Below are 16,478 nucleotides of genomic sequence, written 5' to 3' on the forward strand. Positions count from 1 at the left end.
AATTATGTTTCCTTTGTCCAATCACGAAGAAATATTTTTGCTTAAATAAAGTTCAGCTTCTAGCGAAATTCTGACGTGTTTCCCTGGTCTGTATTTGACTTTAACACCATTTTAAATTCAGGCAGTTTCCTCCGTATACATGTAAAATCAAGCCATACTCAGCTTTATTTCCTTTTGACCATGTCAAAGTAACATAACACCGGTTTAGTTGCGATAATAATACGTCCTTGCACAGAAGGTAACATTTTCTTCCAAATCAAATAAAATTCTTATGTAAAACTAAACTGAGAAGTTTGATAAGCACAGAGTGAGTAATGACCTTACTTTATATATCAAATGCAAGTCCAGTAAATCTTCTCAAACAACTTTTAGGCCAAATCCTTGATAATTTAAAGAGTTTGATTCCTAAATTCCCCCGTGACTGCAAACTGATGCTAATTGTTCCTTTTAGCCGTTTTCACCACAGGCATGGAATTCCTGCCTTCCAAGATTAGACAGCACCAGCAGACCCCTGATCTTTTAAGGTGTTAGTAATGTTTAGGGGTAACCAAAGGGACTCTTCTCTATCAATCACTCAGGTTTCCATGTAAAGTCAAAGGGCTGTACCTCCATTTATCCTGGGATAATGAGAAAGCTCCTGGAAGCCGCAGGCCTGCCATGCAGTTGTCCTCTGGCCTCGCCTCTCCATGCAAATCCCTCCAAACATGAACACACAGAAAGCAGATTAGCTTGTGCCTGAGCCCCATTTTTTCACAGCAAACAGATTTAATACAAAATAATATGATGGAACTTTAAAAATGTTTAGAATGGCGAATGAAACTGCGACTTCTTTTGATATGCACCATTTCCATGTTAGTTAATGAAACTTTTCAGCTCCTTGTGTTTCCAGTTTCAGTCTTGATGTATTTCATCCAGCGGTGGGGCCACTGGAGAGACATTATTCAATGAACTGAACTTCAATGAACAGTCAATGGTGAGCCTGTAGCACCCCCACGAGGAACTCAAGAGTAACTACTACACGATTCATCCCTTAGACCAGGGGTTTCCCAACCGTGGGGATTATAGAAGGGGGAAACACAGGTGTATGCAAATGTTCTATAACAGCGATAAAAGTCAATGTAGTTTGGCCCGTTTGTCGAAGCACACAGTTCATAGAGGAAAGGTCCTTTGAAACTTTTAGAGTCCGACAATTTGCGTCAAAAATAGTTTTCTAATCGGTTATAACTCAGTCAAATTTGAACACACAGACATGATACAGCTAGTTTTAGATTTAGTGTAACTTACATGTTCCCAGTTTCGACATCCTCAGATCAAATCTCCTCAGAAATCAGAGAAGAAAAGACGCTCCTCACGACTCCAGAACTCCCCAGAGAATCTTCACGTTTTTAAGTTTCCCTCAGTATTTAAGTAATCCAGTGACAGTTGTCAGTGCTTTCTTCGATCCAATGCAAAGACGAATTGTTTGTAGCTAATTCGGCTCACTCTTAATGGTGCCAACCAGCCAAAATGTTAACAAATAGAAGCCAAAATTAGGGAGATCCACTTGTAGCGCACAGCATCCACCGCAACATCGCTTACTTCCTGTTTACGTCTCCCAAAGCTTGATGGGAACTGTCTTGATTTTGCTTGAGATGGTGGTCAAGGTGTCACACTGTGAAAACTCCTGCATTTGACAAGTACACTGACCAGCAGCAGAAAAAGTACTGTTTAATGCAAAAGCTTTTAACATACACGCTGCACCACTGCAGCAGTTACACAATTTTGTAGCATGCCCAAATATGAACAGAAATCTGAACATGCTGACTACATCAAAACACAATATAAACACACACTGAAAAACGGCTACAACTTACAAAATGCTACTGTCAAAACTAATGTCATGTAGCATGCCACGCTATCGTTGCACTACAACTACGTCATTTCAGCACAATTAAATTTTTAATGTTCACACTTTGGGCACATATGGACACCGTTACGTCAGGAGGATGAGGTGCAAGTGAAATATGAGACACAACAGAGTACATTCATAATTACAATATCTACAGAGTTTGTATCATTGGCCGTTTTCAGTCAGTAAATGTCTGAGTTTGTGATTCCTGTCGAGAGAGGATTTCTGTTTTGCCCCTCTCCTGCATCACATATTTTCCGTTATCAGTGAGCGCGACACCACCTGCGGACACCACCTGGCTTAGCTCATCCTCGTTTTCCTCTGGTGTCCTTGAACCACACTCTTCTTGTGACTGCTGTTCAGAAAACATGGGTTCATTTTCATTCTGATCACTGGGGGGAAGGATTAGCACTTCGTGATTTTTCAGTTCCTCCTGTTCTCCTCCTTGACATGATTCAAAACAGTTCTGCAAGAGCAAAATTGTGTTAAAATGTAGAAATATAGAGAATTACAGTGTCAGTTATGGAACTGTTTTTTTTATGAATACTATTCTGATCACTTTACTTGAGAAACTTCCACATAAACACAAAACCTGGTTTCCTTTTTTCAGGTTAAGGGACTAAGAATGATGCCTTGCAGATCCTTAGTTAAAGGAATAGTTCGATATTTTGGGAAATATTCGAATTTGTTTTCTTTCCAAGAGTTAGAAGACAAGCCATCGATACCACTTTCATGTCTGTCTCAAGCTAGAGACAGGTTTTGATTAGCATAGCTTAGCATAAAGACTGGAAACAAGGGGGAACAGTTAGCTTTGCTTTACCGAAAAGTAAACTAACCAACTATAGCTCTTTACAAGAAGGTGAAAAGGCATATTTCCCAAAACACTGAACTATTCCCAAAGCACACAAAGCAAAAAGACACCTGTGTGGGACAGCAGCAATACGATTTCCCACATAATCATTCCCAGTAAATTGTCTTTTTTGCTCTGATGCAATAATATGGAATAATGTGGTTACTTAGCTATATGTTATGCATGAGTCAACAAAGGAAGAAAGAAAATCACATTCACCTTTACCCTTTGTTGTGCGCCTCCTGGTTTACCCAACATAAAAGAAAGAAAAGACAGAGAACGTGTACATTAAGTGGATTACTGAAACTTTAACTCATTAAACATGTTATAAAAAAGAGCATTTAGAGCACAACGTACCTTTGCATAGAAAGAATGTGATTATAACTATAAGTACAATCCCAAGCACAGGAAAAACCAAGACCAGGATTGTGTGATATCGTGTAGTTTTCACTACAAGAAAAGGAAAAGAGAAGAAAATTAAGCACATAAATTGATTGTTCCAGTAGTGACAAACACACATTAACCGTTTATAATCTCCAACAATAAATGATATTTGCATTTTCTGAGAAGAATGTGGATATTTCTTTAGATAAATGCAGAGCCCTCAGTAGATGTACTTCACAACAGGAAATGGGTTAACTCTAGGTCTGTGAAAAAAAACAACAACTTTCGTATCTACCACATATTTGCATTTTAGCAGGGGAAGCACAAAACTAGAAGGTGTGGAGTTAAGAGGGCAGGGATTTTCAGTCCATATCTACTTTTTAAGTCTAAAAAAGTGATTTTCTTTTTTAGCCATTAAATCAAGGTGGACTTTATGCACAAATTAAGTGTAAATTGTGTGTAGGTGAAAGCCGTCAATCCCACGCTCAAAACCACAGACCAAAAGAGATTTATGAGACGTATTGTCTCATCACCTCGATAGTTTCATTTTGAAGAACACACCACCCCTAACCACACAGCTGCAGAAGTGAGAAAGTTTTTCAATTTATCTTCCTACACAGAACTCACCGCAGACATTGTCTGTTGTGTCTGTTCCACGTTGTTTAGTATGGTATCCATCCTGACATCTGTTAAAAAAAAAATTCACGGCGTTAAAGGAGAATTCCTGGTTTTTCATGTAAATGACAGAAAGAAATACTACAGGGTTTAATTAGTAACAGTTTGGTTCATTCGGACAGGTAAAAAATTAAAGGGAAACAGATGGCACTCAACAGACAAATCAAATATCAGTTCAGCACTTTCTGAGTAATCCTGTAGAAAAATCAAACAAACCAACAAACCGACGCGGATGAAAACGTAACTGCCTCGGAGGAGGTGATAAGGTAGTTAGGTTCTGAGCCACTACGAGCCACAACGGCATCCAGTTTGCTATTTTATTTACTTTTGCTGACACACGGCTGACATCCCTCATTTTTACACATTTTTACTTTGATTTTTGTACCAATTAAGGTGCCCATCGCAACACAAAACCAAAACCAAACGAGGAAAAATAACTTTCATGATTATGTATAACAGTCTGGAAGGAAAAATAGGTAGGTAAGTAAATAAGGTTTGTTTACTAAAAATATTGGATTTTTTTTCTGCTTTTCTTGGTGTGTTTTTGGAACGCTGCTGCCTCATTTCACATGTAAATGTATTGGAGATCCTATACTTACTCTGTCCATTTCTTACAGGAACTATTCCATGACTCGATGCTGGAAAATGAGCCTTCAGGGCATTTCTGGCACACTGTGTCATACGTGTGATTGCCTGAAAGAGTGACAGCCAAAAAAGATTCATCACACTGCAAAAACAAATCTTTTCCTTATATTGAGCGTAAAATACTGTTTCACTACATCAGAAAGACGTGTTGTACCTATGGATTTAGCCTCGTATCCTGGCCTACAGACTGTGTGTGGCACACAGGTTATGCAGGCGTCACTGGAACAGTGGAATCCCACCTTGCACAAGCAGATGGTTTTTTTCTTCTTGCTCTCATGTTCAACAGGCTGAAAGTGTCTATCTGAAAGAAGAATGGACACAGGCTGTAAGTTATGCTACAGACAACAAAAGTCTGTCCATATATGTACTGGAACTGTTTTGTCTTGAGGTCTTACTCTCATCACAATACGGCTGTCGCTGACACTTGGATTCGTATGTGTATTTGTCCTGGTATTCATTCTGCCCACATTCTTCGCACTGAGGATCCAGGCATGTGCTGCGGCTTGACCGGCTGGTGCCTGCAAAACACATCGATGCTTCATAGTAAAATATGCCCAGGCAAATATGTGATTTAAAGGAATAGTTTAAACATTTTGGGGGAATACGTTTTCTGATGCTTGACCGATCGATTAATCGACTAATTGTTTCAACTCGGCCAGGCTGTAGCTTCATATTAACCAAAAAGACAGCAGAGTGGTGTCAATCTTCTCATCTAACTGTCGGCAAGGAAGCAAATAGCTGCATTTCTCACTGTTCCTGTGAAGTGCTGTGGGCTTTGGGATGGACAAAAAATGAAAGTGAAATCCAATGAAGGAAAAAAGGGAAGCAAACTGAAAGCAAAAGTAAATGGGTTTATTATCAGTGTTGGTGCAGATGGAGGGTCTTGGCCTGTGCTGCCTTTTGCCAGCTTTGTCTCCTATATTCTGTACATTTGATGTTTATTTAAGGTACACATTTAATCTACTCACACAAAGATAAAATTATATAGGCAAGTGAATGAGATGCAGCCTGAGTGTCTGTGTTAGTGCAATCCAATGCATCAGGGGCGATAATAGAAATAACACTGTCATAAATATTTTGGATTTTCATTCAGCAGCAAACTCAGCAGAGAGAGAATGGCTGTATGTACCTGGGCCACACTTTGTGCAGCACTGGCCGTCCACCTCCTGTTGAGTTACTGGGTCACAAGTTCCCTGAGCAGCTGTGGTCACCTGCAAAACAAGAGGTATGAAACTACTGTAAATAAAGAGCAGTTAAGCCTCATGTTCTCAGTAGTGACGGTGGGGTTTCTCTGCGATACAGGCAGTTGGCTTACTTCCTCAGAGCGGACTGAGGGGCGTGTCGGAAAGTCCCAAAGATTTTTGCAGTAAACAGTAAACTCTGAAACCTGGTGACAGCATGTGCATCTCTTTCTTTCTTTCTCTTTACATTTTCGCTATTAATGTCATTATTTCGCGTATCAAGATTCAGACAAAGTCACGGGTTTTCACTGACAGAGCTGTTCTGTTGCGAGAAAACGAAAGTGAAAGTCGTTTCAACAGTCGTGCGAACGCACTGCAGTAAAACGTCCAATTTAGGGCGTTTGACAAAAATACACATAAAAGACGATTAGAATAAACCTGAAATAGCTTGAAATAAGGAGACAGTGACACGGCTGGATAACAAAAGTCTAACAGCAGCGACTGTACAACCGGAGCTACGTACAGATATCTCAGGTCAAAATCGACCCTTTCTACAAGGAAATACGTGAATCAGGTTGCTCACCACCAAAGCGCACATCATCGTGATCCACAATAAATGCATTGTAGTTCCTGGTGTTATGTATCGCAGCATATGTTGTTGGATTGTTGCTCTCTGGGTCCAGACTGTCGCAGTTTTGCGCTTGTGCCGTCTTTAAGAGCGCGTAAGCAGAGGCTGACGGGCGGGGTATTTCCCGTGTGTGTGTGTGTGTGTGTGTGTGTGTGTGTTTTTTTTATTTTTTTTTCTTGACCATTTCCTGTAAAGTCATATCTCGAACCGTATTTTGGCAGCTGAAATACCCAGGTGTTATGCGACATTGTGCTGGCATATCAGTATCTCAGCGGTGGAAGATCTTTTGCTTAAGTAAAAAGACTAGAATAGACTTACATTTATTTGTTTTTAACTTAGTAGAAAATAAATAAATAAATTACCATGTACACATTTTACTTATTGTATCAAAAGTAAAAGTACTACTTATGGAGAAGACTCGCCGATTTTAATGTTATAATACAACATAATATGTTATTCACTTTGTATTAGTGATGCTTGCTGCAGCTCTTGTTGTTGTCAGAGGTGCAGGAAATTTTCAGTACTTTCCTTTAGAGTCGGTTTGTGGCATATACCGCAACGCCTTGTATCTAATAAACCCACTGTCTGTTTCTAAACTCTGTAAACTCTTAACACTTGCAAAGTAGCTGTGAATTACAAGGTATAGGCCACAGCAAAATGTGCAACATCACCATTTGCAAGCTGTGAAGCAGAAGTATCAAGAAGCAAAAAAGCAAATTTTAAGTATATCAGAAATGTATGTAAGGACAGTACCTGAATGAGTGTAAATAGTTAAGTTCAGCCACTGTTGTACTGTTTCAAAGGATAATAAATAAAAGCTTTTTTTTTCTTGGCTCTTACTACAACATGTCCACAGAATATAAAAAACAAAAACAAAAAACCACACAGTCAAAGTTGTGTCAGTTCTTAGGAATCTTATAATAGGATGAGATTTGTTGTTTTCATTGTTCTGGTCCACACCCCCTTTCATTCTGACGTGGAGAGTGAAATCCCACCAGTTATAAAGGGATTCCCCATCAAGCTGTCATGAGAAGTGATTTTCCCACATGGTCACGGTGCTGGAGAGGAAGCTCATCTGTTGCCTCTGTGTGGTGAATAGTCAAGAGCTTTGCTCTGTAAACCTACTGCCCACTTGATCCAGTGATCCAGTGAGCTCTGGGGCTATTTGTTTTATTTATTTATTTATGTATTTGTAAAACCGAGTCTGGCTGCTATGTTCAGTATTTGTGCAGTTAAGGCACAGGTACTGAGTGAAGACAACACAAGCTCCTAATTTCTGATCAGCCTTTCCTTGCTGGAAATTCCAAATTATTTTGTTTAATGTCTTTTTTTGTGCCCATATTAAAACAAAATCATTTTTTGTGGATGTTGTCATGTCCTTGTCTACGATCATATCAAAAATGATTCATATCACTGCAGCAGTAGTAGTGAAAATAATTAAATCGTTACCTCAGGTTTTGTAAAATACTGCTTCAATCACAGACTTCACGAAGCCTAATTTCCTGGTTGTGTAATCTGTAATTCTCGACACTTGACAATTGAAAAAAAAAAATCAAGTTGGATTAAGGTGAATTCTCCTCCCACTGAGAACACATGACCTCCCATTACAGGGCTGTCACATGAGATCTAAATGTCATAACAGGACCTGGAGACTTTAGATTTTATTTTTGTTTGTTTGTTTTTCCCCTCTAAATGTTTTCTTTTCATCCATTGTGCTGACATTTTCTTACTCACTTACCTTTTGGGTGCTAACCCCACCCTATTCTTGAAATTCTCTACTACCCATTTTGGCATCTGTCTTGAATAATAAATATAAATGTAAAATCTGTCCTATTCATCCTACTCATGTGCCTCTCTGTTCTTACACAAAATATGAACTTGTTTTATTTCTTTTGATGATTTTTTGAGAATTCAATACTAGGTTAAAATCCAATATCAGTCAATAGACTTCTCATGAAAGGTTCTGTGCATTATTGCTGAAATTCTTCTGAATTTCTCTTCATTAATAAGGTGTGAAACTATGCTGTTGTAGGTGATAATCCACCTTTCATGGGTGAATTCCCCAAGTGTAACAGTGCTAAATGTGGTGTTATTTGCTGTCACTGATAATAAGCTCTGCTTCCTTGTTAATTCATAGGCAAATTATTGAAGCACAGTCCAAACTTTCCACTAAACAGTGTCTACAACATGGTAACATACTCACACGTGTTTAAAAAACAGCAACAACTTTAACTGACATCTTCACTAAATTACCAGAAAAATCCAACGCAAAGTGAAGGAGTCATGTTATTTACATTAATATCACATTGCCTGGGAATCATGTCACTTGTCACAGAATTCAACCAGATTCTGTTTCTGCTGTGTTTTTTTCCCCACATAAGCTTTGATGTGAACATATTCTCTGTCCTCTTAATGATCTTTTCACCTTCGTTGTTACACTGGTTGTTGTAATAATTTGTGTAACTGAACTTCAGAATATGAGAATAATAAGACAAATACACAACAGACCCATAGTCTCTGTTACAAATGAATACTTTGATTGAATTTTATAAATCTTTTTTTTTTATAAATCAGGACTGTGGTTTGTTTCCATACTACAAATTAAACCTATGTCTCTTAGCTGTCACATTTGGGTAATTCAGTTAGTCCCATTTAAATCCAGCCATGACAGAGGAAGACCCCTGCTAAAGGTGACTAGCTTTAGTTTAGCAGATCTCATTAGCTGTCATCTTGAATCACACATCTAAACATATTAACTTGTAAATGTATGCATTATCTATATTTTGATATATGTATAAATAGCAGACAGACTGACCTATCGGAATAGATATAATTACATCTCATACAGACAGACAGGAAATTAAGAAAATATCACTATTTATTTTTGGAGAAAAAAAGCGAGAACACATTTTGTTTGTGGATGCTGGGAGTTCCCCTTGCATTCTGTGAAGATTATTCTAAGGCAGAGTGGGTTATCTCGGTGTGGGTTCCATGGCAATCACCCTTTCAGGGTAAAATAAATTCACCTGAAACAGCAAAATTGAGGCATTATAATCTTTGTATCTGTCAGCGCAGTTTGTGGGGCAGCTTGACAAATGCTGTGTGCCTCTGTAGGGCTGCACATGGATTTCAATCCAGTCTATCAAGGGAAAACGCTTTAGAAGAACATGCTGAAAAGTTCTTGCTGCAAAAGCAATTTGCTGCTTTTTAAGTTTGCAGGTGACTTTACCTATTTTCCTTAACATCCTTACATTAAAATGAAGCTGTCTTACTGTCATATTCAGGCTGCTTATACTTCAGGTGGGAAGACAACTACATTATGAGTGTGAACCCATGAGAAGTTGAAGAACTTGTTTTTAATGAGAGCTGTAAAGTGTGCTACTGTATTGTGTTGCATTATTGTGCATTTTGTGAAGGGGCTACAGGCTTGCTAGCGCTCTCTCCTGGATAAAAGAAGGTGAGCAACAGGCTTGCAGTGCATTGTGCTGCAAGTGGTGACATGTAAACTGACTGGAAGTGTTTGCTGCCTTGCAGAGGGCTGCGTTGCTGTGGGTGTGGCTGAGGAACCACAGGCTGTTTTACCTGGAAGAATGTAACCTGAGCCGGGAGAGGGCGGCAGCAGAAAGCAACACAAATCATAGTGATTTTCCTTCTCACCAGCCAGAGAAGCAGACCTCTAAGTTTTGTCTTACAAATAAGACAGTTTTTCTTTGCATCTTCACTATAACGGAGAAACAGTGGTTGCATGGATTTTTGTGTGAAAGCTGGGAGATTATGATGCCAAATTCAGGATCCAAGAAGAAAGACAATCTATCCAGAATGGACAGATACACTGAGGACTTGCCAAAGGTAAGATTTCAGTTCATGCACTTAGACAAGAAAGCCAGCATCAGGCAGTAAGTTATTTTAACAGCAAGTGCCAGACTCTAATTTACCATCTATAAAAGTGTTAAATAAATATTTCTACGAATGAGTCACTAAATAACAGCTGCTTTACTGTATGAGTGGTTCCAGAGAAAACAGCCCTCTCACTTTCACTGACGTCAAGTCCGTCAAGCAAGAGGAGACAAAGTTTTGGTACAGTTTATAGGAGTCTGTCAAGCATTTTTTACTTCCTCTATTCAGCCTGACGTCCCTGCTGTTTGTAGTTCCCCATAACAGGAGCACTCACTTACTCAGAATCGACAGACACTGACTTATTTAAGGAAGGCAGCATGTTCCAGTAATAGCATGTGCGCACCAGATACAGATTCTGATTGTGCTTTGCACCAGAGCCGTTCCTCTTTACTGTTCCACTGAGCTGAGACTGACACATGCTGGCATCTGTTGCTACTGTGTAAAGCAGGGAAGCACCATCCAATCCCGCCTCTCTTATCAACCATCAAGCTTATCTATAAGAACATCTCACAGGTACTTCACTGAAGTGCCGTGACGCCAAATACTGTATGAAAGCTAAACGACTGAATGTTGTGATTTCAGCTGAGCAATGAGATGCAGCTGAGCATCATGAACAAGGTGAAGAACGGAGAGTTGTCCATCGAGGATGCTCTGAACCAGGCCCGGAAAGACCGGGACCAGCTGATCAAACAGCAGAGCCTGGCTGAAGAGGTACCAACATTTCAAACCAAGCTTCCTCAAAACTTCCCAAAATCAGATTCCAAAATTCTCATGACATGACATCAGTTAGCGTGTAGCGTGTAACCTGTAGTTTTTAGGCGGCACTGTTTCTTAAAACTACAAATTGTTGTTTGCAATTTGAAACAAACAAAATGCAGTGTGTTAATTAGTGAGCTTTGGAGGTGTTGGTAGGGAGGATTTTAGCAGACTAGCTTTTTCCCCCTGCCACCAGCTCCTTAGCACACAGACGTAACTCATTTAACTCTGTGTCTTTCTCACAGAGTCAGTTTAAAGGCATTATTTACATCCTATATCGCTTTGTGAATGACCTAATTGGAAACAAGGAAACCTGTTTTTTTTTTTTGACAGACTTGCTCCCCCACATGTGTGTTGTCTTCTGCTCTTTAAACATTGTTGTGTTAATAAGCTGCTCAGCCTGCTGGATCGGTTTTTAAATAAATCTGTCTCTGGCCAGTTTGATTTACCCAAAGGAATGCACAAGGCATCTTTTGTTCTATGCCTTAGCAGGAAATAGTCCGTGGACAAATTACCCTTTTACATTGCCATGTTATGATCCTACCTATTGTTCATTAGAAGGTGTTTTCCCATCGAGAGTTCATGTCTGACATCTGGGATTTTTTTGTTTTGTTTTTGGCTGCAGGAACCCTCACAGTACAACTTCAGTGTTCATAAGCACAGCCATTATAGGTGGCAGAAGCGTGTTCTTCAGGTGAGTCGAAAAACTAAACTAAACTAAGCTAAACTAAACTAAACTACAATAAAATAGAAGAAAATAAACAAACAAGACAGCTTCAATAAAACATTACGTATTATAAACTGCACAGAGGTAGGATTTGTTGTATTACTGAATTAGCTTGAGTGAGGTTCGCCTATTAAACTGGCAACTGAGTGTATATACTGCACTACTGCTTTAATACCCTAACTTAAACACTGTTATTGTGACCATCCAGATTGACTTCAAGACCAAAATGCTGTGCAGCATAGAGAAAGGCATCATCAAGCGACAGCTTCCGTTCTCTATCGTCAAGAGCTGTGATGATGGAGTCGGCTCCAGGTTCTCCATTTCCTTTAAAGGACATCATGACTATGAATTGGAGGCCACATCACGGGAGGACAAACACAAGGTGAATCCTTAGAGGCTACATTTAAACCACTGGGCCTGTTGTCAAAATAAGAAAGAGGAAGTTAAATGCAGTAGTTAAGATGAGGAATGATATGATTTTTTTTTTTTTCCAAACAGATAATGCAACTTGTGAATCATATCATTTATGGGAACATATACAGTGATCCCAATGAGGGGAATTCCGAAACTCGTCAGCAGCCTCGAGCAACACAGAGCCTTCGGGAAGGCGTCTTGCTACTACACAGAGGAGGCCTGGCGTCATTCAGATGGGTGAAGTACGGATGTATCCTTGTTGTAGTAGCACTGGTGCTTTACAAAAGCTACGCAACAGATGCGCAGCACAGTCAGTGATAAGAAATGATTTGTGGCTACATGTTCACATCCACATTCTCAGTTACAAAAACATACTATGATTTAACTTCACAAATCTTTTCCTGAATCAGGACAGTGGTTCACCTCCATGCTACATGTGGATTCTGAGCAGGGTTTGAGTTCATGTTGTGATCAAACTGGAGAAGTGACAAGCTTAACGATCCTCTGCAGACAAATACTCTGACTTAAAATACTCTGACTTACTTCTGATATAACATTTTTCCAGTGGAAGGTTCAATTATCTACTTAGAAATTCTTTAAATGACATCTGCTCATTCTGTCTCATTGAAAATCCAGCATCCACCATCGATCTTCAGATACATTTAATTTCAAAAGTTTACAAAAGTACAAGGCACAAGTCCCCTCTCAGTGTATGTGCACTGGTGGCTTCAAGTTTCCACATCACACTTGTGTGAGCTGCATACTGGATCACAATGGGCTTTCAAGCTTGTTGTGACGTCACAAAATCATGTGTGTACATGTCTTCAACTCCGATTTTAGGTGAGCACAGAAAAAACTTTCTCCCCTCAGCACATGAACATGAAAACAGCCTTCTAGTACCACACTCTGCTCATGCAGAGTTCTGCACAGTGAAGTTCAAGTGAAATAACAATAAGTAAACAATAACTAAGCCTATTTTTGAGTTTAAAGTATAGTGTAAAAGTAGGTATACAGACTAAAAAATGCTTGCGGGGCAGCAGCAGGGGGAGACAGCCAGCCAGGCTCTGCCCAGAGGTAAAAAAATGCAGCTACCAGAACCTCTGAAGTTCACTAATTTACTTATTCCTGATTGTTTATTATGTTTAAAAACCAAAATGTGAATCTGCACAGCCAGGAAACAGTTCTAGCACATAACTCCCCATAAAATGAGACTTAACTGTTGTCTGCGTGGCACATCTAATCCATCTGCTCACCTGTTCCTCATTCCCCACATCACGCCACTCAGTGTGTATATACCACTTAATTTCTACCTGCACCCTGACAGGTTGGCAGTGTTGCCTTATGCCTTTGCATTCCAGTGACTGTACCTGAGCCTGTATCTGTATCAGCATCTGCATCTGTAAGGCGGAAGAAGTTTTCACTTCCTTTGCAGCAACAAGTAAATGTCCTTCTTTCATCGTGACCAAAGCTGTCAAATAAACGTCGTGGAATGGAAGTATAAAGTAGCATAAAAGGAAATGACCTGCTCTTTGTACCCATAAGCCTGTTATCACCCATCTTTTAAAGAAGAGTTCCTCCAACTGAACCTGTTCTGGCTGGGAGTCTACATTTGGGTCCTCTTCCTGGTTTTCTCATAACACTTCTCACAACAATAAGTTGTCAGTCAGTGATCTGTAGAGGAGGCAGGAGGCAGGAGGATTTTCAAGCTAGTTGTTTTCAGCATCACTCATTCTTCATTTCGTTGCAGATACGAGGTCCAGCTTCACCCGGGCCAGTTAACACTGGTCCCCTTCAGGTGTCAGGGCCCTGCCAACGGCGAGGTGACATCCTCGGTGGCACCCGTGTCCGTTGTGATTCACCTGTCCGACGGTGGCACCAGCGTACAGGCACCTCACAGCTCGGACTCTTTCACCCTGACCACCCACAAAAACGAGTACCAGTGAGTGAGGGTTTCTGTTATGACGCAGCCTTGTCTGAGTGATAGTCTTACGTCCGCTAATGAGGGTGGTTTGATTTATTGCAGATTCAAGGTGCCTGTGTCAGATCAAAGCAGTGCCCAAGAGGCTGTCCAGAGCGAGCGAGACGCTTGGGTCCAAGCCATTGACCAACTGTGTTCCGAGTGGAAGAGGAAGTCCAATGGCAAACACACGTTTGTGGAAACCAAGAGCCAGCAGAATCTCAGAACAGACGAAGACACAGAGGACACCAATACAGATCTCGAGTCAAGCGGTGAATTTAATGGAGGGAACGTGACTGTCACTTGTCCTCCAGTTGAACATGGAAATGCAGATCCCACTTCCAGCAATGGAGACCATTTATCAGCCGGTTATACGAAGCCTCTTCCGAAACCTCGCCAACCTAGGAAAGATGCTGCTGAAGTTATTGGACCTGACATTTTGCCTCCCGTCCCGTCGCCAACCTCTCCCGGTGTTGTTCCCTTATCTTCACCCACCTCTCCTTCACCCTCGCCCCCCCATACTCCCCTCACATCCTCCTCCACAGTCCCAGAGTCTCTTAAAAATGATTTGGTCTCATCAGTTGTGAAAAAGCCTTCACCCCCCAGCATCCCAGCCCCCCCGCCTTTACCCATCAAAGTCAGGACAATGTCAAGAAAAACACGCACCAAGGCTTTCCACTGGGACCTAGTCAGCTCAGAGAAGGTAACACATCACTTTTCACTTTAAACTTCATTCATCTGAAGACACTAATTTACCATATTTTCACAGTTAAGTATAAAACTTACAAAGGGTCTTATTAGTGTGAATTATTCATGATTAAAAGCAGTGTGTTGTTATTTTGGCAAACACAGAAAGGTCAGTTTCAGCTTAGCTTCTCTTCATTATTCCTCATATTGCATCAATGTTGGGAATTATTCCTTGTTTTGTCTGTCAGTTATTCCTTCCCCAGTGTTGCTCCTTTGTAATGTTAACATTGATTTCCTCATAAAATGGAGTGTCTCGGTACTGAATTAATTTGTTTCTTGGCAGATTGCAAAATCATTTTGGATACAAGAAAGCACAGCGAGGATTGAAATAGACACATCACGCTTGTACGAGCAATTTGCCGTTAAAGATCTGGGGACTTTTGGTGCGGCTGAGCAGACTAATACCCAGCATATTATGCTCAACCAGAAGATTGCACACAACTTCAGTGAGTAGCCCAACAATGAATATGTTACTGAGTGTTTTGGTGAAGCTGCTTATAAATATTGTCCTCTCTAACAGACAATTTTCAGCATTTTAGGAGGGAGACAAAACATTCTCACTAAAATAACAAGTATTGTTTCCACGTGATAATGAAAATCCATTCTTCTTGATTAAGCCAAATAAAGGTTCTCATTTCTGCAGTGAATTAGAAGTTGTGGTGTGAAATAAGCTCGCTCATTTCACAACCACCAGAGGGAGGCAACACACATAAAAAGTAAACAGGATCTCTGCAGAAACAGTGGTCGTGTCAGGCTCCTTAGTTTTCATAAATTAGACTTTAATTGCCCAATTAAAAGGAAGCTGACCTGAGAACTTGTTTAGGGAGGGTCTATAAATGCTGTCATTTCGCTCCTTTTTTAGAATAATGGCTGAAACTGGAACGATGTTGAGGCAGCAGTAAAGCAGACAGATGGGTGTTCCTCATATTTGTCTGCAGGGGGCAGTGTGTCACCAATCCAGCAGTGCCACAACTGCCCATGCAATCTGCAGAGCCATTGTGAAGTGGAACATATTCTATTTCTTATCTAATGGCTTTTCACTTTTGATTAACTGAGTGTATGTGGCTTGTATATTTCAAGACCCAAGCCAGGGGAGAGCATTTCAGAAGCTTCCTCTCACTGGTCCTCCAAGAGGCACAGACACTGTGAAGCGATACAGATGTGGTGGTGGGCTGCTAAATGGGATCAGAGTGACTGTGCAGACTGGCAACATAATTAGAGTTCACACATTCATAAAATATGGATAGGGGATCTAAGCGACAACGACAGCGATTTCACTAACATTCTGAGTTTGTGCTCCTCCCTGACCTGGAAACTTTGGTTGTGTCTGGAGCAGGAGCTGAGTGATGACAGCCTGCAGGCAACCCAAAGCCGAACATCTCTCTGCTGCAAGCCTTAGAAAAATTTAGACATTTGAAGAACAAAGGAGACTGTGTCTTGCTGTCTGTCCTACTTTGGTCCTATTAAGGCCAGTATAGAAAGTGACATTTCAGCCGTGGTGGAGGAAGTATTCAGATCCTTTACCTAAGTAAGAGGAGCAATACTGCAAGATAAAAATACTCAATTACAAGGAGAAGTCCAGCATTGGAAATGTCACTTAAGTAAAAGTATGTATCATCAGCAAATTGTGCTTAAAGTACCAAAAGTATTCAATTTCTTATTTTATAAGCTCATATGTTTTGTACGTAAAACCTAATCATCTACCTGTACTAACTATAGCTGTCAGATA

General features: G+C 40.3%; 2 protein-coding genes across 3 annotated transcripts in view; one reads left to right on the top strand and one right to left on the bottom strand.

Annotated features, from left to right (window-relative positions):
• Window positions 1-1,686: 1,686 nt before the first annotated feature.
• On the bottom strand, window positions 1,687-6,356 carry cd40 (CD40 molecule, TNF receptor superfamily member 5). Of its 2 annotated transcripts, none has more exons than XM_041066500.1 (9): window positions 6,207-6,356; window positions 5,572-5,653; window positions 4,838-4,960; window positions 4,597-4,743; window positions 4,397-4,490; window positions 3,750-3,808; window positions 3,096-3,188; window positions 2,964-2,980; window positions 1,687-2,354 (listed from the first exon to the last, which is right to left on the bottom strand). In XM_041066500.1, exons 1-9 carry the CDS (start codon window positions 6,273-6,275, stop codon window positions 2,067-2,069), a joined length of 972 nt encoding a protein of 323 aa, XP_040922434.1. In that variant the 5' UTR covers window positions 6,276-6,356; the 3' UTR covers window positions 1,687-2,066. The 2 variants fall into 2 exon arrangements, with proteins under 2 accessions (XP_040922434.1, XP_040922426.1); XM_041066492.1 differs by having other exon boundaries at window positions 2,958-2,980.
• Window positions 6,357-9,884: 3,528 nt separating this feature from the next.
• The window catches only part of LOC121195407 (formin-like protein 13), a 28,437-nt gene continuing 21,843 nt past the window's right edge, over window positions 9,885-16,478 (top strand). The window contains exons 1-8 of the mRNA XM_041058856.1: window positions 9,885-10,100; window positions 10,731-10,859; window positions 11,530-11,598; window positions 11,840-12,013; window positions 12,130-12,287; window positions 13,793-13,984; window positions 14,069-14,705; window positions 15,033-15,195. Of these exons, the coding sequence (XP_040914790.1) occupies window positions 10,026-10,100; window positions 10,731-10,859; window positions 11,530-11,598; window positions 11,840-12,013; window positions 12,130-12,287; window positions 13,793-13,984; window positions 14,069-14,705; window positions 15,033-15,195 (1,597 nt within the window). The 5' untranslated portion in view covers window positions 9,885-10,025. The remainder of the gene's footprint in view (window positions 10,101-10,730; window positions 10,860-11,529; window positions 11,599-11,839; window positions 12,014-12,129; window positions 12,288-13,792; window positions 13,985-14,068; window positions 14,706-15,032; window positions 15,196-16,478) is intronic.

The sequence above is a fragment of the Toxotes jaculatrix genome, chromosome 2 (genome assembly GCF_017976425.1).
Source record: "Toxotes jaculatrix isolate fToxJac2 chromosome 2, fToxJac2.pri, whole genome shotgun sequence".
Lineage (NCBI taxonomy): Eukaryota > Metazoa > Chordata > Actinopteri > Toxotidae > Toxotes > Toxotes jaculatrix.

Excerpts from the sequence above, each read along its gene's own strand:
- cd40 (XM_041066492.1), bottom strand. The coding sequence starts at position 6,275 with ATGCTGCGATACATAACACCAGGAACTACAATGCATTTATTGTGGATC. Across the intron at positions 4,961-5,571 it reads CTGCACAAAGTGTGGCCCAG|GCACCAGCCGGTCAAGCCGC; the intron begins GTACATACAGCC and ends TGTGTTTTGCAG. Across the intron at positions 4,744-4,837 it reads ACAGCCGTATTGTGATGAGA|ATAGACACTTTCAGCCTGTT; the intron begins GTAAGACCTCAA and ends TTCTTCTTTCAG.